The sequence below is a fragment of the Ananas comosus genome, linkage group 18 (assembly GCF_001540865.1).
Source record: "Ananas comosus cultivar F153 linkage group 18, ASM154086v1, whole genome shotgun sequence".
NCBI classification, from domain to species: Eukaryota; Viridiplantae; Streptophyta; class Magnoliopsida; order Poales; family Bromeliaceae; genus Ananas; species Ananas comosus.
The window spans coordinates 8,980,472-9,002,692 of record NC_033638.1 but is presented as its reverse complement, the minus strand read 5'-3'; the positions used below and the strand labels follow the sequence as shown (position 1 = coordinate 9,002,692).

Below are 22,221 nucleotides of genomic sequence, written 5' to 3'. Positions count from 1 at the left end.
CTTATAGATTTTTTGCCATTGAATTAAGAGATGTGTGGTTAGAATAATGTGGGCCTCTAGGGTTGAGTGGGTGGTTGGTTGAATGGTATAATCTAACTGGTAAAAATAATCAAAGGTGTAGATCTAACGGTAAAAAAATTTACAAGCACTAAATGCTTGGTGCTTTTACAAGCACCATAGCCGGACTCATATATTGTATATTATATATTATTTTCTATAGTAGATAAAATAGCTATTCAATAGCTATCCACTTTGTGGCCTACCATTGTGTCTTTACTCTTTACTTATTTAGAATGATGATGCTACACTTTGGTGTTATTCAAGTCAACTCATTGACTATGTTTGGAATCAAAGTTTAGTCTCATTTTGATTGGACCCAATTCGAGGACACTTGAGTTAGTTGGAAAAAGAAGTTAAACCTGGGTTTAATTTTATTGATTTAATTTTATGGTCAAGAAAATGCAATATATTTTGGAACTTTGCCAGTGGAAAATAAGGGACAAATCATTGGCCTATGGGACCTTTTCATAAATTGGCAATTTTTAATGGAAATTTAGTTCGTTCTGTGCAAGTTCTCATCCAAATCAGCAGGATTGATGCTGATTAATCACCTAAAATTTGATTAATTACTATGAATATTGATATATATATATATATATATATATATATATATATATATATATATATATATATATATATATATATGTATATTTAGAATCTATCTAACCCTGTTATAAGGTGGAGCGCCGTGGAATAATGTTAACAAGAAAAAGCATACTATTTAAATATGCAAACCGTATATCTCTGCGGTAGAACCAGAAACTTCAAATTAAAACTTTTATTTGGACTTAGAGTATTACGCGAGCAACAAGAAGCAACGGAAGCTTAGAATTTTTGAGGTTACAAAAGTTAAAATATTAGATGCGACAACAGCTATAAACATAAATCGAAGCACAACCAACCTAGCATAGCCCAAAGCACATGCAAATTACAAAATGTGGCTCCACTACATCCAATTTGTGGGGTTAGCAATAGAGGTTGGAAACAATTCACAAGGATGTGCTTTTGTGGGGGCTTTATCCCATTAGTCCATTAGTGGTGAGTGTCACAACTGTGCAATTTCTTATGAGTGCTAGCACAAGCCAAATGAGCACTAAATTTTCCAATTTGTCAGTAGGAAATGGGGAAATTATAATTTGTACAATTTGGCCAATCTTGACTTATGCAAGGACTAGAAGTTTATAGGTCCTTTTTTGTTTAAGAAAAGAAGAAGAAAGAAGAAGAAAATTTTAAATTTTATATAAAGTAATTATTTTTTCTTTTTTTATTTTGAGAAAAAGATAACACGCTGCCCGCTTCATTTATTGAAAATATGAACTAAGCTAAATAGGTGAGGCAACACAGGCCTCGAAGTACACACACACACACACCAAAGAAAAAAAAAAAAAAACCCTAGCTGGTACAGTGGTGCTTGTCTACAGAAAGAAATTGCAGGAAAAAAAAAACCTAGCTGGTACAGTGGGGCTTCGACGAAAGGTGGTGTGGTTGAATCAAACTTTGCATTTTTTCTCAATTTTTTAAGATGAATTTGCAGATCTAAATAAATCGCCGCCTGCTCAAAAAGACATTAATAACTTTTTGCTGACACCGTGATCAAGTAAGGTGCAGATCGTTTCAATGTATGAAAATGGGAGACGTGTCACGCAGATGAAGCGTCGACGGCGCACCAAATTGGAAAGTGCATGGAACGAGCGTGCACGATTGATATTAAAATTTAATTCCATTTAATGGCCTCGCCTAGATTAACTCGTGACGGAAAGTATCACTTCCCATTTTTGTTTACATTATTTGCCTAATCCTCACGTTAGTTTTTCTTCAATTGAACTGTTTCGATGCCCCCAAAAAGGAGTAGAGTATAAAAATTGTTTTTGCTTATCATTAAATATTATTAATTATTAATGTACTTACATTTTTAAGAGTCAGTCTTGTGCGCTTTCAGAAACACTGAGAACTTCGTATTTTTAAGTTATTTTGCATGATGGGACTTTATATTCAACAATCGATCGGCTTCGTCATATTTGATCTAAATTATTTAATGAAAATAAATTTTACGATATTTTATATATCATTTATCTAGTAATTGAAATGACAAAAAATTAACTGATGATAATAATAATCTAAAAAAAATAATAATATAAAGCGAAAATTTTACATCAAAAATATTGATCGTATTTTTTATAATATAAAGAATTTTCGATCGAATTTTTATTCGATTTAGATATTTTTATATTGTTAAACTTGCAAACGGCTTTTATCAATTATTAAAATTGTTGATTTTCAACCCTTCGATTATTAGGTAAGTAATATCAAATAATTACAAAATTTATTTTCAAGATATTTCAAATATTCCATATCAAATCTAATGAAACCACTCGCCAAAACAACTTAAAAGTATGAAAATCTCCATATTTTAAAAAGTATACTAGCCTATTTTTTGTATAATATAAAAATGTTCATTAATTTATATGTATAGTATTATTAATACATAAATATATAAATAAAAATGTTCATTAATTTATATGTATAGTATTATTAATATATAAATATATAAATAATATATAAACTGTATATATCAATCAAACAAATTTTTAATATTATAAATAATGACACATTAAAAATTTATATAAATAGAATATACTGTGAAAAAAACTGTAGTAATACTTTGGTTTTATTTCGCAAATTCCATTGCACCCTCACTCACGTTATGCCTTTCTCTTTCCTTCCTATAAATCTCGCCATCATTTGTCCATCTCAACTCCTCACGACAACATGCACTTGCTTTTGTTGGCCTAGGTACTCTCTCTCTCTCTCTCTTTCTCTTTTGGTGTGTTCCATGTTTTTCCCTATTTATCACATTTATATGACTGGGTCTTACTAGGTGTACGTGTATTATCATTATATTTATCTTCAGCTATATATGATTTTTCACAAAATAGACTTTTCTTCTTTATGATATATACAATTAATTAGGAGTGTAGCTAGTTTTGATCTAAAAAGCCTTTCAATAGAAGCATTAGTTTCTTACAATTTGTGTTTGAAACTTTAGAATTGCTTTCTCTCCAAAAAAAAAAAAACAAAACAAAACTTTAGAATTGCTCAAAGTGCATTCATTGTCTCCAAAAAGGACGGTGTTCTTCATTATTCTAAGCTTTCAGATGAAAATAATTGCATGTAATTTCATAATAGTTAAAGCTTTCGGAGAATAACAGAGTAACATGTCCTGATTCGAGTCCTGCCAAGTTTATGATCCAGCAACTAAAACTGATTACTCATTGGCTTCAGACTATCGACCCAAAATGTTTAGAGTTTTTGACACTTATATTTCCAATCATAATCACTATCATATTGATGTAAAAATATTGGAATGTTATAGGCTTTCTCTGTCATGTGAAATAATTGGGCCGTTAAACTGAACGTGATTTAGTTTTTTCCTATTTAATTCAAGTCTGCATTTTGGGCTAACCAAAAATTTTGAATTCAAACAGAGAGAAAAATGCATTAAACATAAATATTTTATTTTTGAGAGATATGTAGCATACTACCCACTTCGTTTATTTCATTTATAAATAAATTTAGCTGGAAATGTGAATCAACCAGGATTCGAACTTGGGACCTCGGGTACCAACCACCAAATCCTTTGCCACTTGCTCTAGGGACGGTCGGTCATTAAATATAAATATTAAAAAAAATATAGTTTAAATTTTTAAAGAATAATAAATACGTCGTATTCGTGAGCACAACATGCAAAATCAATGTTCTATACCTACTTAAATTTTGATTTAGAAAGAAATAGGACAACATAGGCTGGCCAAGAGCTACAGTCAAAAAGAGGAAAAAAAAAAAAAAAAACAAAAAGCAGAAGAAGAAAATTCTTCCATAAGAGTCCTATTCGTTTTGTCCAGTCTATTAATTCTAACCTCTCAAGTTGAACTGCATCTGTCAGGTTTCCACACAACCCACCCCCCAAAAAAAAAAAAAAAAAAAAACTTGAAAACGCTCATCTTCAAGCACATATCATCCATATGATCGCTTCCATGCTAGCTCTGTGGGAACTCATCCTCCTCATGTTGAGCAACCTCTTCTCGCGGCTCGCGGGAGCGAAGCTGCTGCCGCCACCGCCGCCGCCGCAGCCGAGCACGGCGGTAGCGGGGTCGAGCCTGGCCTGCGACGCGAGCTACTGCCTCAGCTGGAGGGTGGCGGTGGAGACGAACAACGCGCAGGGGTGGCGGACGGTACCGGCGCGGTGCGTGCTGTACATCGAGAGCTACATGCTCGGCGGGCAGTACGACAGAGACGTCGAGACCGCCGTCGAATGCATTGTGGGGTACGCCGATGGGCTCGTCGTGGGGGACGATGGCATGGACGCTTGGGTTCTCGACGTCGACGATACGTGCCTCTCCAATTTACTCTACTACCAGGGGAAGCAGTTTGGGTACGTTCCCTATTTCTTTCTCCTCTCACTGTAAAATTTTTTTTTTTTTTAAGAGATAGATAGTATGCCATCCGTTTCATTTATTTCGTTTAAAAATAAACTTAGCTTGAAATGTGAATCAACTAGGATTCGAACTTGAAACCTCAGGTACCAATCATCAAGCCCTTTGTTACTTGCGCTAGGAACAATCGGTCTCTCACTATAAGAATTAGTTACTAATTTATAGAGATTAATTATTACACATGCTCATCAATGTAATGAACATTTCAAGGCATGTATATTTTGATCAAGAAGCTAGCTTATGTGGTCAAATATCTAAAATAGGAGGTCAAATTCAATGTTTAAGTAATCTTTTTCAAAATAATGATATGCGTTATTATTTTATTAAATTATGATTATCAATTAATGTACAAAATTAAAAACTCAAGCTTTTTTACTTCCAATCATACTGAGAAATGCTCATATCGAAAAAGAAACCAACAGAGGAATGGAGCAAATAGGGTATATAAGATGGAAAAGATATCATAAGAAAGGAATATTTCTGATATGATTTCTCCAAATGTTGTTCTTATGTAATGTAAATGTAACGTTGTCTAAAAGCCATCAATTAATAATAATACACATGGGAGACCATTCATAAAAGTCCTAAAAAAATAAATTTTTTAGGGGGTGTGTTTGGTTTCCCCAAAAAGTCCTAATAAAAGAATAAATTTTTAGTTGGAACTTGGAAAAGTACCTTTTTGTTTGTTTGATTTTTTTTTTAAAAAAAAATATATTATCCAGTAAATAAAAACCATGGAAAAACTTTTTTTTGTAATTTCTTTTTTCCTAAAAGTAATATTTTTTTTTTACTAATTTTCGAGAAACCAAACAACTTCTAAAGCAATATTCTTAGCCATAAAACCCATTGGCTCACATCAATGTACAAAAAGCCCACGATGGTGGTGGGCCACAGTGTCTCGGCCCGTTTACTCATTATAGTGGATTTGTTGAACAGGGGAGCCCCGTTTGATCCAACGGCCTTTAAAAGCTGGGCCCGAAGAGGGATTTGCCCTGCGATCCCACAAGTTTTGATTCTCTACAAGAAGCTTCTAGAACGTGGCTACAAGGTTTTCCTTCTCACAGGGAGGGATCAGGAAACTCTGGGCGCAACAACCACTTCCAACTTGATTCTGCAGGGGTTCATCGGCCATGAGCGGCTCTTCATGAGGTAATTTTTTATATCCAAAATATCTTAAATTTATCCGTCACTGTTCTGGTACACTTACTTTTTCGCATATCAAATCTGATTCGACATATGCATGTGTTTAATTTAAGATCTATTCCAACTCTACATATACATCAAGATTTTTGTTCAATAACAGAGCGCGATCTATGATTGCATGCATATCGCATGCATAAATGCAGAAGCATCAAAGAGTCGATGTTTATATATCTGCATTTCAAGTTTAATTTATCAAACATTAAAAATGAACCTTTCAACATCGAAGATGAATGACTATTTTGATTTAAATATATTGCTTACCAAATAAATATTGGTATTTAGATTTTTTTTGAATTGCTTGATTGTACTTTGTTAGTAATGGTACGTGACATTTGCAGAAACAGAACATATAGAGGACAGGGCGCAGTGGCGTTCAAATCGACGATCAGAAAGCAATTAGTTGCGGAGGGATACCGGATACGGGGTAATGTCGGGGACCAGTGGAGTGATCTACAAGGAGATTGCGTTGGCGACCGCATATTTAAAATTCCTAATCCTATGTACTTTGTCCCGTAAAATTTAGTAAATCCCCTCAATTTAGAACGTTTCTTCTTTTGATGTCTTAACCACCCTCTTGGGCTCCATTAATGAAAGTCTCAAGACTTGAAGTGTAGAATCCTCTTCTTTTCGCATATTTAAAGAAAATAAAATGACTAATCTCAAAAGATTCTTAAAATATAACCGGTGAATCAGTACCGAACGCGTAATATTTACTAATTTCTTAACTGCTAAATTTTGGACATATTAATTTTGACAAATTAATCCAATCAAAAGATGTTACGTCTATATGTAACACTGATTTGTTAATAATATGAATTTGAAATAGAATTTAAAATTTAAAAGATAAAAGAAATATAAAAAAGGTAAAGGAGAATGATGAAAAATGAGAAAAGAGAGGTGGGGTCCGTGGGGAGATGAGAATCTTGACATTTTTATGCGCCTATCCGATAAACCGATCGGACGATCCAGATCAACTAGGGATAACCTTCGAGATAGAATCAGGACCGTCCGATCTTGAATCACTGTGCCTGTGGCAATCATTGCATGAACCGCGTCTATGAAGATGGAGGGGTGTAAGGTCTCCAAAGATCTAATTTATAAGAAGGCCACCATAGTGTAAATTTAATCCATTAAACACCGACCGTCCCTAGAGCAAGTTGTAATTTTAATGAAATAAACAAAACGGATAGCGTGCTATCTATCTCTCTCAAAAAAAAAAAAACCATTAAACACGGTATACTCATCATCGTCTAAATAATTTTTTAAAACTAATAATGTTAAAAAAATTGCAATTCTAATATATAGTCATATAGATCTAGTAAATGGTGCGGCGACATGCCCTTGAAGTTATCCTACCCAGATATCTTCGCGAATGTCGACCTTAAGGAGGTTCAGGTCTGTAATTATTTCTCTACCTTGGGATGGAGGTGGAAAAAAATCCTGAGAGGAGCTCAGGATCGAGATGAAGTTTTCGCGTAAGTGAGCAGGGCATTAGGGCATGAACAATACCTTCGATAATCTTCGAGTTGAAAATCGATTTGACATTATCCGTTGGAGGTGGGACCCGGGTGATAGATTCACAACCAAATCAGTGTATTCGATTATCATGTGCGGAGGTGTCAAGGATATTGTAACGCCTACCATCTGGAGATTGAAAGTTTCTATTAAAGTGAAAATTTTTCTATGGCTAGCACTCAGAAAAAGACTGTCTACAGTGGACAATCTTCTCAAAAGAGGATGGTTAGGATATAACAATTGCTTCTTGTGTGGTGCTGAGTTCGAGACTATAGACCATCTGCTAGTAGAGTGTGTTGTTAGCAAGTTTCTCCTTTTCTCGCACCTTGGGGACTATCTCACCTACCCTTTCATTGAAGATATCAACAGCGTTTGGGAGCAGCTGCTAGAGAGGCGCCCGCAGAGCGACAGTCGTAAGGCTCTAATATTGGTGGCGGCCACATGGTGGGTGGTCTGGCGCGATAGGAATAACACTATCTTTAGAAATCTACCCACTGTTGTTTCCTTAACAGCCTATCGTATCGGAGTGCTGGTAAAAGAGTGGGCCGAGTTCTGTAATGCTGGATGATGGATAGGTCTTGGTTTAGACCTAGTAATGACTGTTTTTTGCTTTTGTTTTTTTTATCCTTTTTCGCGAATCTTTCTTTTTTTGCTTTTCCGCCCTCCTGAGGTCCTGGCTGCCTCATTTTATATAGCTAAATTCATTTGCCTAATGACTGAAGCAGGTAGCGTGCTATCCCTTTCTCAAAAAAAAAAAAAAACTAGCTATTTTGAGACTGTTTTTTGCCTTTGTTTTTTTTATCCTTTTTCGCGAATCTTTCTTTTTTTTGCTTTTCCGCCCTCCTGAGGCCCTGGCTGCCTCACCTTATATAGCTAAATTCATTTGCCTAATGAATGAAGCAGGTAGCGTGTTACCGCTTTCTCAAAAAAAAAAACAAAACTAGATATTTTGAATTTTATAGGGACGGTGTTATTAACAGTTTTTATTATATTACTGATTAAGAATATCTACATTGAATTTAATCATCACTCATCAATGCGTTAATCCAGTAGCTTTTTTGGGAGAACCCGGTCTATTGACCCCGGTCCATCCAATTTTTTAATATACAGTAGCATTGCCATTTTTCTTTTATATATATTTTGTTATTTTTTATTTTTTTTAATTGGGGTAGCGTTGCTCTCACTTCTACGCTTCCTTCACGGATTTTTTTTTTTTAAAAAAAAAGAATTAAAGGGAGAAGAAGAGAGCGAAAAAAAATTCTCAATAATCTGAGAATTTTCTGCAATTTTTTTTTCATCGTTGTGAAAAACGGTAAAAAAAAAGAGAGAGAGATCAATCGAACAAGCTCCAAGGTATTAATTCTCTCGGTTCAAAATTCGCATAAAATTCGATCTTACCAGGTTGATCTCATTTCCTTTTTTTTGTGTGTGATTTATTTTGAACTTATTATTCTCTTCTTATTCCGATCGTTCCATTTTTAGATCGTTGATAATTTTTGAGATTTGAGATGAATTTATCATTGTTTACCGGCCTTAACTAAGATTATTACATATGCAATTTTGAAGTTTTTGTTGCTCTACATTACTATGAATCTATGATAACATGCCACTACGAACTAAAATTTTGCTATTTCCAAAAAGTTTCTGAATCTCGATTTTGCTGGATTCTGTTCTTTTAATGTACCCAATTCCTCATTCTGCAGTTGATTAGCATATTATCCTGATGAGCTCAGCAGTTCCTGCATCCGAATCCCCAAATTCGCCTTCAAATCGACCAGAAGCTGATCAGAATGATGATCAGGAAACTGAGTTACTGTCAGTGTCCTGGAATCAGGATTACGGTTGCTTCGCTGCCGGAACGAGCAGCGGATTTCGGATATATAATTGCGAGCCTTTCAAGGAGATGTTTCGGAGAGAATTGAAGGGCGGGGGATTCGGAATTGTCGAGATGCTGTTCCGGTCCAACATTCTTGCTCTCGTCGGCGGCGGCGCCAATCCGGAGTACCCACCTAACAAAGTGATCATCTGGAATGATCACCAGTGCCACTGCATCGGCGAATTCACATTCAGATCCGATGTTCGCGCTGTGAAGTTGAGGACGGATAGGATAGTCGTCGTTCTGGATCGCAAGATACACGTTTACGACTTTAACGACCTGAAACAGCTTCATCTGATTGAGACTTTGGCGAATCCGAGGGGTTTGTGTTGCCTTTCGCATCACCCCGTGAATTTGGTGTTGGCTTCCCCTGCGACGCATCGGGGGCAGGTGAGGGTGGAGCACTTTGGTTTGAAGGTCACGAAGCTCATTTCAGCGCATGAATCTCATATTGCGTGTATTACTTTGACTATGGATGGGCTTCTTCTTGCTACCGCGAGCACGAAGGGAACCTTGATTAGAATATTCAACGCGATGGACGGGACTCGCCTGCAAGAGGTAGATGTTATCCTCGTTGTTCCGGTTTGGACTCAAATTATTTACGTGGTATTTACGAGGAGATGGTATTTTTCGTTTTGTTTACTGAATGTAGGTACGCAGAGGATTGGATGCAGCTGATATATATAGCATTGTCCTATCGCCAAATGTACAGTGGCTTGCAGTATCGAGCGACAGAGGAACTATACACGTCTTTAATCTCAGAGTTAGAGCGGGGGGAGATGATGCGCCCGACCAACACACCGTAGATGGTGATTCTTTGATAATGGCTGGCCAGAACCCCTCTGCTTCGCCTAGTCCTCTTTTAGCTTCAAACACTGGCGCCAATGCCAACTCATCGTTGTCCTTCATGAAAGGTGAGCAATTCATTCTGATTGTCTCGGAGCCTCGATAGCGATAAAGTAAGGTTGTGACAATGTGACGATATGCAAATGTTTTTCCAATTTTAAATGAGACATATTTTGTTGAACCTTTTAAGCTTGTTTATGAATTTTTAGTTGACAATTGATGTTATTGGCAGTCTAGGCTACATTTTGGCAAAGGCCAGTTATATGTTTTTTCTGTCTGCTCTTCATTAAAGAAAATAGAATTATTTCTCTATGTTGATAAAATGACTAATGAACTTCTCAGATATTGTAGTTTTCCCTTGAAAGTTAAAAAAAGGAAAGCTGTCTTACCCATATTGATGTTTTCCAGGGGTGTTGCCAAAGTATTTTAGTTCTGAGTGGTCATTAGCTCAATTCCACTTGCCGGAAGTCACTCGTTATGTTACTGCATTTGGAGCTCACAACACATTGAAGATCATTGGCATGGATGGCAGGTATAAATTTTGGTCTCAAACTTCAACTCAGAATAATGAAGTATCTTTACTGGTTGAACCTTTCTTTTCTAGTCTAGTAAAGCTTCTTAGTTATCAGATAACCATTTGTTTACGCAGCTGTCCCTTCTGTGTCTATGTTGTTGGCTTTTCTCTGCTTTAAGTAGGTTTGAGTTGAAGTAATGCTTTCCTGTTAAATTTCAACTGTTTCAGATGAACTCTTGCTAATCTTAAAAGTCAAAAGACGGAAGAGAGCGGAAAGCTAAACCTGTTCTCAGAAATTAATAACCAAGCGCTTCATGTAATAATCTTTTCGTTTGCTTTAAAGACTATCAAATGCCTTCTTCCTCGCCTATATTGAATTAACTGGAGATCTAGCTCAAAAGAAAGACAGAAAGAAAAAAAAACTGTAATTGTAGTTCGTCACAAAGTTTATTTAATTGTTTGCCTTCTTGCTTATATAGATTTTCTTGTGTAGGCCTTTCCCCAAATCCTGGATTTTGTCACCTAATGAACCATTTTCATTTTTTTCTCCTTTTTTTTCCTTCTTTGGTCCTGTCTTCAGTTTTTACAAATGCAGCTTTGACCCAGTGAAAGGCGGGGAGATGCTACAGATTGAATATTTCAGTTTTCTTAAGGTCAACATCCACCGGCAGAAGCCCTACTCCACCTTACTTCGATAACAACCTCACTCAACATTCCATCTGTGCATGTAAATAGGGTGTTGTGCTAACCATGAACTGTACATGCATGTCCTCGTCAACTTCAGATTCTACAAATATGGCTAAAATTCAAGATTTTTTTTTGTTTTTTACACCACGGACAAATTTCAGATGTTGCTAGTATTTTGATTTTGAACAAGTACAATGTTTAGTTAAAAGGAATATCTTTTCATACAGGCCAAGGTACAATTCTCTCTTCTATATCGTAACAAGTCCGAAATGAAAAAAAAAACAAAACAAATTGTGGTGTATCAAATCTGTGACTTCTGTAATAGTAGAAGACATAGGTCTGGGATTCTCTCTTCACCTTCTCTGTAAAGAAACTGTACTTTTAGTTTCTTGTGTAAAATGAGCCAAGATTCACAGTATTCTGCTTTTATTTACCTGTTCTGCTTAATGTAGTAAGCAACTCTGCTGTTATATCTTAATTCCGTAAAGGGCGATTTAGAACAATACATATACTAAAGAAGGAATCTCAAATTTTCCAACTTGGAATAATATCTAAAATCCGTTGTAGAGAGAATGAAGGATAAAACTAACATCTGTTTTTGAATAATCCAATTTCATTTCAAATTCAACAAACAATTGAGTAAACAAACACTTCAAATACTATGTGGTGCCGCAAAAGGATTCTGAGATCTTATCTGAAAGGGCTGGATAGATCTGGCATACTGGCCAAACCCTAAGTGGCTCGGAAGCATTCCCTTTCGGAACGGCGAGGGTTCAGGTTCAGGTTCGCTCGTCCCTTTACGCTTCCCTGTCCTCGAGTCTTTGAGCTTTGAGTTCCGAGTTGGCGAATTAGATGTTGCTGTTTGTTTAAGTTGCTCCAAATTCGACGGTTTCTCTGGATTCTTTGAGCTGCAACCATCATTAACACCAAGAAGTGCTTTGAAGCTTTGTTCTGGCTTATTTTCTGTGCTTGAACTAGAATAAAAAATGCTTTTGCTTCTCTCGAAGAACTCGGGTGTTCCAATCAAACAGAATAATCTTAAGAGTTCATCAGTCTCTAACTTCTTGTTTGGTGGTTCAATAGTGTTAGGAACTATTGCATTATCTGTGCCATTAGGTGAAATATCCTTGCCTCTGAAGCTTGTTGAATTTGTTTCAGCAGTTGTAGAGCCTAAAGAGCTGAAATTTCCAAAATATCTGTCGAAATTTGTGAGAAAATTTGGTGTTGCACTACCAGAAGCAACATCTAGGCCGGAGCTACGATAAGAATTGGCGCCGATTAGCGAAGGAAAACTGGTACTGTAGTTAGTAATGGACTCTCTCAAGTAGGCAGGAATTAGATGTGCTTTAACCCTTTCGACGTACTCTCGACACCTTTGTTCTGCTGCCATCGTAGCTTCTTTCCCCGCATTCCTCACGAATCGTCGCAGGCTCTCTTGATAACTCGGAGCATTATTGTTCTGAAAAACAGAATACAGTAAATAACAGAACACTGAATGAACATATTTTCAATGAATATAAACGAGTTTAGTATTTGAAAAGGAGTTCAAAGAACATATAAAAAGATCACATTAGTCATTTTGATGTAGGTATAACTCTGATACATCTCAAATTTCTTATTTACCGCACTAAGCGTGAAATGTTAATACGTACATAAAAGGTACTGCTATACAATAAATTGTATAAGTATCATATTTGATAATTGTAACCAAAATGTTAGAAATTTTGAGGCAAAAATGCTTACATAAACAAGCCTCCCATGTGGCTTGTGAGATGCTGAAAATATTGAACTCATTGGATCACTCCCCGGCTTGTAAGTGCACCTTCTTTGCTCCATGGTGGGTTTAGAGGATTCTGAAGAATCTGAGAAAAGATAACACAAAATTATTTAACTAAAGCACTAAAAACTAGTAGCATCTTTCAAATACACTTCATTCTGTGTTGGCACTTGAATAAACTCAACTAGCATCACCTAAACAACATAGAAATTTTAGCTGTTATTGGAACTTATTATGCACAAATTTTAGAGCAGTGTAGAATGAGGAATGTGCATGAACAAGGCATGCCATCGTAAATTTGTCGAGTTACAGAAAAAATGTGGATCTGTTGAAATTTAGTTTCCAACATCTTTGTACTAGAGTCGCTTCAAGAATGAATGGCCCATTACGTTTCCTAGTTCGATCAATCGGATTTGTCGTAGGTTGAATCTTTCTCATCTGCTTTGATTTGTCGTTCGTCGATTTCCCTCTTCTGCTCCTTCCTTCATCAGCTGTCACATTGCCTTGTTTTATGTCAGAATGAACTTTAGAACGCACGCTACGTCGTGTTTGAGGATAGTAACGCGACGTTCCGACATCCCTGTCATTTCTTGCTGCCCTTTTCCGGCGAGTGAAGTACTTTTGGTGCCAAGCTGAGAGTTCTAACTCCGAATATGTGCGATTATTCTTTAAAGATTGGAAAACTTGCTTTGCTTGATCTTGTAAACACATTGCCTATAAGAAAAATTAAGAGAACAATTTTATAGTTCAAGTGGATCGCTTTAAATAGAATAACAGTTACAGTAAACTGACACTAAGTCTCACCTCTCTATATGGTACAGTGTCTCGCGAATTTATCGCCATTGCCCTCCGAAATATCATATAAACATCGTTCTACAGCATATAAACCGAAAATCATAAATCGTCAAGGAAAACTATACGTAAAGAATGAAGGAAATTAGAAGATAAGTGTGTGAAATAACTCCGAGAACGGACCTCAAATTGTTCTAATGACTTATACATTCCATCCTTGTGCTTCTGTCTCAGCGTCGCAAAGTCGCCAGGCTTGTTGACCCTCTCGGAATAGTCACTGATCTGAAAAGAAGAAAACACTTCAGCTTTATTGAAAAAAATTTCTTCTTCTTTTTCGGGTCGAATTATTTGTCAAATTATTAGTTCATTAGACTCAATGAGACCAAACAAGATATTTCACGCACACCTGGATGTCATCTGGCATGGTGAACAACTCATTTGTGTCTTTCCTAAAACAGAGGAGGAAAGAAAAAAGTTAAACTTTAGATGATTCATGTTGGAATTAGAGTAACTTCAGATGATTTATGTTGTTAATCATTGTTAGAGGTATAATATATGTAATTTGGATAGAGATAGTTAGTTGCACAGAAACTTACAGTTCCAATACATCGAGAACATATTCGATGATTCGATCGGTAGAGGAATTGCTCGATGAGTTACCTGACGACGTAAGATTAAAGAAAACATTTAGGATTTTTTAAATCATGTATTGGAAGTTATAATTCAATTTTTTATTATATTATATAAGAAAGTGAAAAAATAGCATTACCATTTTCACTTGTAGCAACTTCTTGTGCATAATAATTTGATTCCTGCAAGCACAATAAACCATGGAGTAAATTGTGACACTTCAAGAGCTTTCTCTGTTTCAATATGTTTAGCAGGAAGTATGATGGTTGTCATTGTAATATTGGATAAGAAGATTTTTTTTTTATTAAAGAAAATCTATCATTTTGTATCCAAAACCCCCTCCCATCTTTTAACATTATACATTATACTTAATATAAATATTATTCTTTTAGAAAAATTGGCATGCGCATCGAAATTAAAAGTACTAGTTGGATAAAAAACATGCGACTCCTCATAATATCTTCAGTAAGAATCTTTCCAAAAGGACTCCTACTGTAGACAACCTACTTAAGATGGGGCGTGCTTTGTGCACATGAACTAGAATCAGCTAAAATCAAGTGCTTAGTGAACCAGTGAGAAGAGTTGTACAACAAGAAGTGATTATATTTTGTAGCTCTTTGGGCCGTTCTTTTTCTTTATCCTTTCTCTCTTTTTTCGTTTTTCTCCTCTCTACTTTTGTTTTTCGATTGAGGTCCAGATGCCTCAAACTAATAGCTAAGTTCATTTTGCTTAATGAATGAAGTGCATAACATACTATCTTTTGTTTTTAAAAATAAAAGAATCTATTCAAAATTCTCTTTCAAACATAAAATGTTAGCGCACGACGCTCACAAAGAAAGAAAGAGAGAGAGAGAAAGGATTAAACCTGATTTGCTTGTTTTGTCTTATTCGCTCCTCCGCGCTTATTGTGCACACTTGCTATGCCATTTTCAACAACCTTTGTAGCTGTTTCTATTGATAGCATATGATCACCCACTTTTGCACACTTTTGCCCTTCAAGTGCCAATAACCTGGCACTTCTCCTTTTCCCTTCACTTGTTGGTGATTGTGTTTTTCTCCTTCATTATAGAAAAGATAATTACATTGCTTTGGTTAGTATAACTTCTACATAGTAATAAATCTATGCCAAAAGCATTATCTTGGAACAAATTTTAAACAAAACATGTATTCACTTATGCTAATGCAAATAAAAAAAAAATGAAGAAAAATAGTAAATCTGAGCTTGGGAAAAACACGGAATTCTAAAGAAGAAAATTAATATCCATGATATATATAATTGAACTGAGAATTGATAGGTTAACAATTTAGATTAGTTAAAAATATATATTATTAAGCATTGTACCTTAAAGAAACCATTGCTTATGTGTTATTATTATAAAGAAAAGGAGAGAAATGGGACAAAAAACTCTTTAAGCTTGCAACTCCGGATATTAGCTATTTTATATGATGGTTTTTATAATCTTGAATCTTAACCATAAAAAAGATATATTCTAATTTAGTAGTTATTTTAATGCAAAAAATAGCATAAATGGACAAAATTATGAGCTTTGTTGTCATAGATTAAATTAGGAATCTTATATTGAATAGCATTCCAATATCCTTGAAACCTTATTTAGTTACGCTTCCATGTCTTTAACTACCAAGCATTAATTATTGTTACTTCAAATGTCAAGTATACAATCTTCCAAAATAATAACAATAATAATAAACCACTAATTACAAATATGCTATTTCCATTTTTGATAGTGGTGTTTTTTTAGTTCCATTTTCTTCAAAATATTTTGTCCGCTTAATTTTTTTTCATTATTACATATTGAAGGTTGATATTTTAAACTGATCACTATATTATACCAAAAATTGTCGTGCCAATAACAGTGCCTTCCATATCGTAAAGCGTACTGGTACACTTTGGCACGTGCCTTATTTTATATTCCATACGAATCTTATCGGCACAGCAGGCAGTTATTAGACCATACAGATTGGCACGGTAATCCGTGCTGCATAATCTTTTACCACACTTTTGGTGTTTCACTGATTATATTAGTAAGTCTCAAGATTGGCAATGGAAGTATGGTAGTTTCAGCAATTCTGTCAATATATTGTTCCAGCAAGATGAATTCAACTCTGTAATTGAAAAATCTTGCAGTAAATTATCCCAGGAATTTTCATAACAAGCTCTACTGAATTTAGATTGGCTTGGTCTACAGTAATCTGCAGCTGTAATACCATATTTTTATCCAACTTGTTTGATAACACTTTTATTATACAAACATTATTACCAACTAGGAAAAACTTCAAATACCACCCCTGTGGTTTCACACTTTCTCACTTTAGTATCCCGTGATTTAAAGTGTATCAATTTAGTATCCTGTGGTTTCATTTTTATCTTTTTATTATCGATTCCACTAATTTTTTTCATTAAATTAGTGACAAAGTTAAAATTAAAGGGTACTAAAGTGAATATTCGATAAATCTAGGTGGAGTATCTGAAGCTTTTTGTATATAATTAACGAAATATTAACGAAAAAACTGACGAAAAAATAAGAATGAAACCTCAGGACACAAACTTGATACACTTTAAACCACAAGGCACTAAAGTGAGAAAGTGCGAAACTACAGAGGTGGTAACTGAAGTTTATCCTTACCAACTAATAACCTTTTTCAGAGAACATTAAAAACCCAATTTTATTTGGTATATAATTCATAGGGTGTGAAAATCCAACACATTGTCTGCTATCTTCTGACTAAATATAGCTTTCAATTAATACCACACCACCAGGTTCTGAATAAACATGGACAACTTTGATGGCATTAGAAATAAAAAGATGACTAGCCAAATATAGTACTAATATTCTGTCACAAATTCTTACTGATATGTAATGATCAACTGAACTGTTTCTCAGATAAAGTTCGTATTTAATAGATTCCACTTAAAGTGGTTTTCTCGATCAGAGATGAACACAACATTACATCAAATTGAAACTACCAAACAAAGATCAGAAACCAAAAGATGGCTGTAACTAAGCACAACCAGAGTCTTGATTAGAGATACAGGGTGAGGTGCGAAACGAGATTCTCAAAACGAAAACATCCAACAGATCTACCCAAGCATATTGGCTCGGAAATGCCAGAGAAATGCAGAGCGGCAAATTGCAATCCCTCATGAACTTTTGGCCATAATTTCATCCTTTCCCTTCTGGAGTTACTTCTTTAATAGCCTGCAAAAACAAATGCTCGTTAACACAATGTATTAATAGGTCGTACTTTCACAGTTTCACTATCGCTAAAAAGGATTGGTCGGAAAGAAAAATTGCTAAAAAAGATGTTTAGGGCTTGGAGCTTGTATCTGGTTGCATTGGGACCAGATTAGGTTCCTCAACAGGAAAAAGTGGATACATTGATGTTCTCGACTTTTGGAGGACATATTTGAACTCCTAAGTTACAAAGCAAATTTTTTATTATTACTTTCCATAATGTATATTTCCTACATAAATAAAATCAATATGAAACTGAAATCACACCTAATAAAATCAGCCGGAAACCAACTTCACGACAACGATGACAGCATTAAGAATTATCAACGGCACTCTCAGATACTGGGTAGCATAGATAAGTCCAACGATCTGGCCTTTCAGTGTCTTTGTTCGGCCATTACCTGAAACTTCAGAGAAGCTCCATCCTCGAGGAGCAAGGAATCGGTCCTCATTCAATATTGCTAAAGCATTTGCAATAAGTAGAAGTCCCTCGAGCAACATCCACAACCCCATTCCTGAAAACATAATGCTTTTCTATTATTTTCATTACAGTGATAACTGTTCTTGTTTAAACGAAGCATGTTAATTATCTCGGGTGAATCTCATTTACAGAAACCAAAGAAATTTCGAAAGCAAGCACTTAAGTACACAAAGAGATGCTAAAGTGAAGAGAAACAGAATCTAAATAGATAAAGAACACACATGAAGAGAAGTAAGTCCCTCCCAAAAAAATAGAAGATCAAAATTGCCAAGATCTAATTTAGTTCTGACATCTTCAGATGCTGTTCCTGCTTGGTTAGTTCTTTAGAATCTATGACAAATGATATGCCTTATACAATCTAAAAGAGCTAAACTTTAGATCATATCTCTAGTTTCTCCTAATAGAATAGGATTTATTTATGCATAATGTAAAGGGTATGGCATGTCTATACAACAGGCCGAGGCTTAAAATCGTCGTGATTTTGGACTCTGCCCTATAGTTTGGTCTAATTTTGAAATAATTATCAAACCTTTGAAAGTTTTGATTTTGGTGTCGACACTTTTCAGTTTGTTTGATTTGAGAGTTTTGATAGCCCTTCTGTCACAAAATTCGAACACATCACTTGCTTTACCATAAATGTACCAAAATTTTATAACAAAATAACCACTAAATGACTCAATTCTTAGTTAAGATTAGTTACATACTTTTTTACCCACAATTTTTTTTTAAAAAAAGTGAGATTGTTCTCCTGTGAAATAACAAACACCTCCATGAATAATCCATTAAATCAAAAGCAAAAAGAGAGCGAGAGAGAGAGAGAAACACTTTCCCTCTAGATGACATCTAATTAACCTCTACATCGATCAATTTACATATTTGATATCAAGCTCATGAATGCGATGATGAATAGGTACTCTACAAGCAATTTAATAAATTAATAAATTGCACAAACAAAATATTAACAAAAATAGAAATAAAACAGCAATTTAATGCGAGAAAATTTTCGAATTTCCAAAATGGGCTTCTAATGCAACCAAAAAGACGAATCAATTAGAAGAAAAAAATATGACGCGATCATTAAAAAATTATCGGTTACTAAATACATCATCATTTAGAAGGGAAAAAATTAACCCGGAAAAAAAAAAAAAAAAGTGGGGGAGAGATGTACGGTGTTCGATGGGAAAGGAGAAGAGACGGTGGAGGTTTAAGGGGTTGATCGCGATCTCGCCGCTTTCGTGGAACGGTGATCGCGTTGCAGTGAGAGGATTAAGGTTAGGGATTTTGCGGCCAACTAGAGGCCATTATGGGTCGGGTACGGATTTTCAGGCCTTATTCCAATAAGGCCCAATTGCGCGGCTCGCTACGGCTAGAGTTGCAAATGGGGCGGATCCGGGTCCCTAGCGTTTCGCCCGTTTCCTTCGCGGTCAGGGAAAATTCGTTGCAGAACCACTATATTCCATACGGGGCGTGCATGAATTTTAGCAGATCGAGGCGGTTCAAAAGACGAAATGCATCTTCGTTTATTTTATTTAAAAATAAATTTAGCTGAAAAAATAAATTAATTAGAATTCGAATTTAGATCTCGGATACCAACCGCCAAACTCTTTTGCCACTTACGCTAGTAACAGTCGGTGGCTCATTATATTTGTTAAAAAATAGGAGATATGGTATAGCATATTTTTACCCAATTTTGCTTAGTTTTATTTTCATAACTTAAATATCATGTGGACATATTTTGGTTTTTACTCTCGTTTAATTTTACATTTAGATAAAAACTTGATCTATTTCCATGAATTTAAAATCAGATTTGGATTTTCTATCCATCAAGGTAATGCAGCAGAAACAACTGAATAAAAAATTACCAACCACATTACTGAGTGAAAGAAAGTCCGAGTTTCGCATTGAAAAAAAAAAGAAGAAACTACTAATTTTTCATTCTTGCGACAATGGATCCGTAACTTAAACATTGAAGAAACTACTAATTTTTCATTCTTGCGACAATGGATCCGTAACTTAAACATACTACAAACCACTGAAGCCCACAGCAAATTCTCTATCGAGATCAACATGAAAATTCTTCAGCAAAGTATTATAGCAAATTGAACTCACAGATACCTACAACTTAAGCCTACATAAGATCTCACAATTGAACAAAATTAATGCAAGGTTACACTCGTTGCTATTTGCAGGTATCATGAAACTTCAGCAGATATACATAATCCTCCTATGCCTAGTTTCTGCTAGATTGATGGCGGAGGTAAGAATGGCCCCCACCACCCGAACTCATATTTCTTGTAAGGTGCGGTCCAAATCTCCGGCTTCTCGAAATGCAAATCCACGGGATTGCACGCCAAAGCATCCTCAAGCGTGTCTGCGTCGAAGCTGTCGGACAAAACTCTGTCCAGCCTCAGCTTCATGAACCTGCAAATACCATTGCAATTTTAGGAAACATAAATAGAAATTACATGGAACAGAAGGGAACAAGCAAAAGAAGGATACTATGCTTGATATCAAATAATGCATTCTTTTTAAGTTTCTATAAATGTAGCATAAATGAACATCTGTTGTGTCATACCACGTAGATCTCCCAACTCACTTAACTGCAGAGAGTTCAAGTTCACTGCTTATATTAGAGGAAGTGACCTTCTTGTGAAATGCGAAACAACATACTACTAAATGCCGAAGCTGCGTAAGGCTACTAGAGAATGGTGTTTTAAAATTTCATTCCCGATTCTTCTGAGCTGTGAAAGAAGTTCCAATTTCAAAACTACTGTATCTGTTGCAGCAAGAAAGCTATTGCAGGATTACGGTGTTGCTGAATCTTCAAAATGTCATTTTTCCTAACAGATTAGAGCCAATTTCCTTCAACCAAACCTTCTCCAAAACCAAGTTATTGCGGCTTCAATATTTCAATGCGAATTCGTTATAACAGGAGAGAAACTGATACTCATTGCTAGAAATTTAGTGGTGGAGTTTACGTGATCCAGGGGCGGTCGGTGGAGACGAGGGCGGCTGCAGGCCTCTTCAGGCGCTTGGTGATGTCGGGGAACTTGTCCAAGAACTTTGGCTCGACGACGAGCCAGAAATCTTGCTCCTTGTTGCGCTCCCCGTAGAGCCGGAGCTTCTCGTAGAGCAGCTCCTTGAAGTGTTCCTCTTCATCCAGCATGAACTTAGCATTCGCCACCACGAAGTAGTATTTCTTTGGTTTCTCCTGTAATTTCATCACTCTCTCCCATTATCACATTCTCTAAATTATATATATATATATATATAAAGGATGGGTTTTTATATACTTGTTATACCAATTATCCTCGTAAAAATGTACCAGGGGTCCAGAAATGGGCTTTTTTTTCCTTCTTCTCTCGACTGACATTTCTGAAATTTTGATTTGTTTGATTCAAGTTGTTGTGAATTTTTATTAATTTAACAATGATTCTGAACAATTGTCTTTAGCTGATGGAATCGTATATTTCATCAACTTTTGATAGCAGGTGATAACAATGGAGCCATTAATTTTAAGAAATCAAGGAGAGTTTAGAAGTATCAAAATAACAAATTGAAGGGTCTATTTCAAAATACCCTCTAGTTAAGGACTCTCCGTACATTTTTAAAAATTGAAGAACACGGGATGTGTTGAGCGAAATTTACAATGAAATTAAACTAAAGTAAACCCCCCCGCCCAAAAAAGAGAAAAACAAAGAGAAATTACGAGAGGGGAATAAGGGAGATGGGGGAAGAGGATTACAATTTGCTGAGGCGGCTCGGACGAGCCGAGCTGATCGGAGTCGACGGCGACGGCTCGGATGGAAGAGACCCGATTACAAGTGGAGAAGAGCTTGGTGGCTCCGCCGTTGGATTGGAGATGGACGGAGGTGGAAGGGAGGAGAAGAGGGGAAGTGTGAAGGGACCGGGCCCTATCGGCTCGGCTCGGCGCGGGGACGAGCCATGGTCGGAGAGCTAGGGTTGCCGGAGCCACCATTGGTGGCGTTTATGAGCTCCGAGGAGGAGGAAGAGGAGAGAGAGAGAGAGAGAGAGAGAGTGAGAAGTGCCTTATCCGTAATAGCTTGATCTAGTGTGCACACTCTCTAATAGG

The 22,221-nt window shown here is 35.9% G+C and overlaps 6 protein-coding genes across 11 annotated transcripts; 2 read left to right on the top strand and 4 right to left on the bottom strand.

Moving 5' to 3' along the window:
* On the top strand, positions 3,730-6,364 carry LOC109723865 (acid phosphatase 1). The gene is made up of 3 exons (XM_020252354.1): positions 3,730-4,492; positions 5,490-5,702; positions 6,095-6,364. Exons 1-3 carry the CDS (start codon positions 4,083-4,085, stop codon positions 6,270-6,272), a joined length of 801 nt encoding a protein of 266 aa, XP_020107943.1. The 5' UTR covers positions 3,730-4,082; the 3' UTR covers positions 6,273-6,364.
* Positions 8,450-11,612, top strand: LOC109724513 (autophagy-related protein 18d-like). 3 transcript variants are annotated; one of them, XM_020253360.1, is made up of 5 exons: positions 8,450-8,624; positions 8,975-9,705; positions 9,800-10,061; positions 10,402-10,525; positions 11,088-11,612. In XM_020253360.1, exons 2-5 carry the CDS (start codon positions 8,995-8,997, stop codon positions 11,203-11,205), a joined length of 1,215 nt encoding a protein of 404 aa, XP_020108949.1. In that variant the 5' UTR covers positions 8,450-8,624; positions 8,975-8,994; the 3' UTR covers positions 11,206-11,612. The 3 variants fall into 3 exon arrangements, with proteins under 3 accessions (XP_020108949.1, XP_020108951.1, XP_020108952.1); XM_020253362.1 differs by having other exon boundaries at positions 8,450-8,672; XM_020253363.1 differs by lacking the exon at positions 11,088-11,612 and adding an exon at positions 10,736-10,985.
* LOC109723655 lies at positions 11,841-13,457 on the bottom strand. The gene is made up of 3 exons (XM_020252082.1): positions 13,361-13,457; positions 12,938-13,056; positions 11,841-12,653 (listed from the first exon to the last, which is right to left on the bottom strand). The coding sequence occupies exons 1-3, from the start codon at positions 13,407-13,409 to the stop codon at positions 11,847-11,849; spliced, it is 975 nt and encodes a 324-aa protein (XP_020107671.1). The 5' UTR covers positions 13,410-13,457; the 3' UTR covers positions 11,841-11,846.
* Positions 13,459-15,749, bottom strand: LOC109723811 (bromodomain adjacent to zinc finger domain protein 2B-like). The gene is made up of 9 exons (XM_020252296.1): positions 15,736-15,749; positions 15,259-15,451; positions 14,533-14,575; positions 14,360-14,423; positions 14,170-14,212; positions 13,947-14,045; positions 13,776-13,844; positions 13,591-13,685; positions 13,459-13,462 (listed from the first exon to the last, which is right to left on the bottom strand). Exons 1-9 carry the CDS (start codon positions 15,747-15,749, stop codon positions 13,459-13,461), a joined length of 624 nt encoding a protein of 207 aa, XP_020107885.1.
* On the bottom strand, positions 17,234-19,419 carry LOC109723729 (immediate early response 3-interacting protein 1-like). 4 transcript variants are annotated; one of them, XM_020252197.1, is made up of 3 exons: positions 19,297-19,419; positions 17,915-18,162; positions 17,234-17,611 (listed from the first exon to the last, which is right to left on the bottom strand). In XM_020252197.1, the coding sequence occupies exon 2, from the start codon at positions 18,158-18,160 to the stop codon at positions 17,924-17,926; it is 237 nt and encodes a 78-aa protein (XP_020107786.1). In that variant the 5' UTR covers positions 18,161-18,162; positions 19,297-19,419; the 3' UTR covers positions 17,234-17,611; positions 17,915-17,923. The 4 variants fall into 4 exon arrangements, with proteins under 4 accessions (XP_020107786.1, XP_020107788.1, XP_020107787.1 ...); XM_020252199.1 differs by having other exon boundaries at positions 19,260-19,364; XM_020252198.1 differs by lacking the exon at positions 19,297-19,419 and adding an exon at positions 19,142-19,204.
* On the bottom strand, positions 20,098-22,194 carry LOC109723924. The gene is made up of 3 exons (XM_020252438.1): positions 21,874-22,194; positions 21,107-21,339; positions 20,098-20,549 (listed from the first exon to the last, which is right to left on the bottom strand). The coding sequence occupies exons 1-3, from the start codon at positions 22,105-22,107 to the stop codon at positions 20,369-20,371; spliced, it is 648 nt and encodes a 215-aa protein (XP_020108027.1). The 5' UTR covers positions 22,108-22,194; the 3' UTR covers positions 20,098-20,368.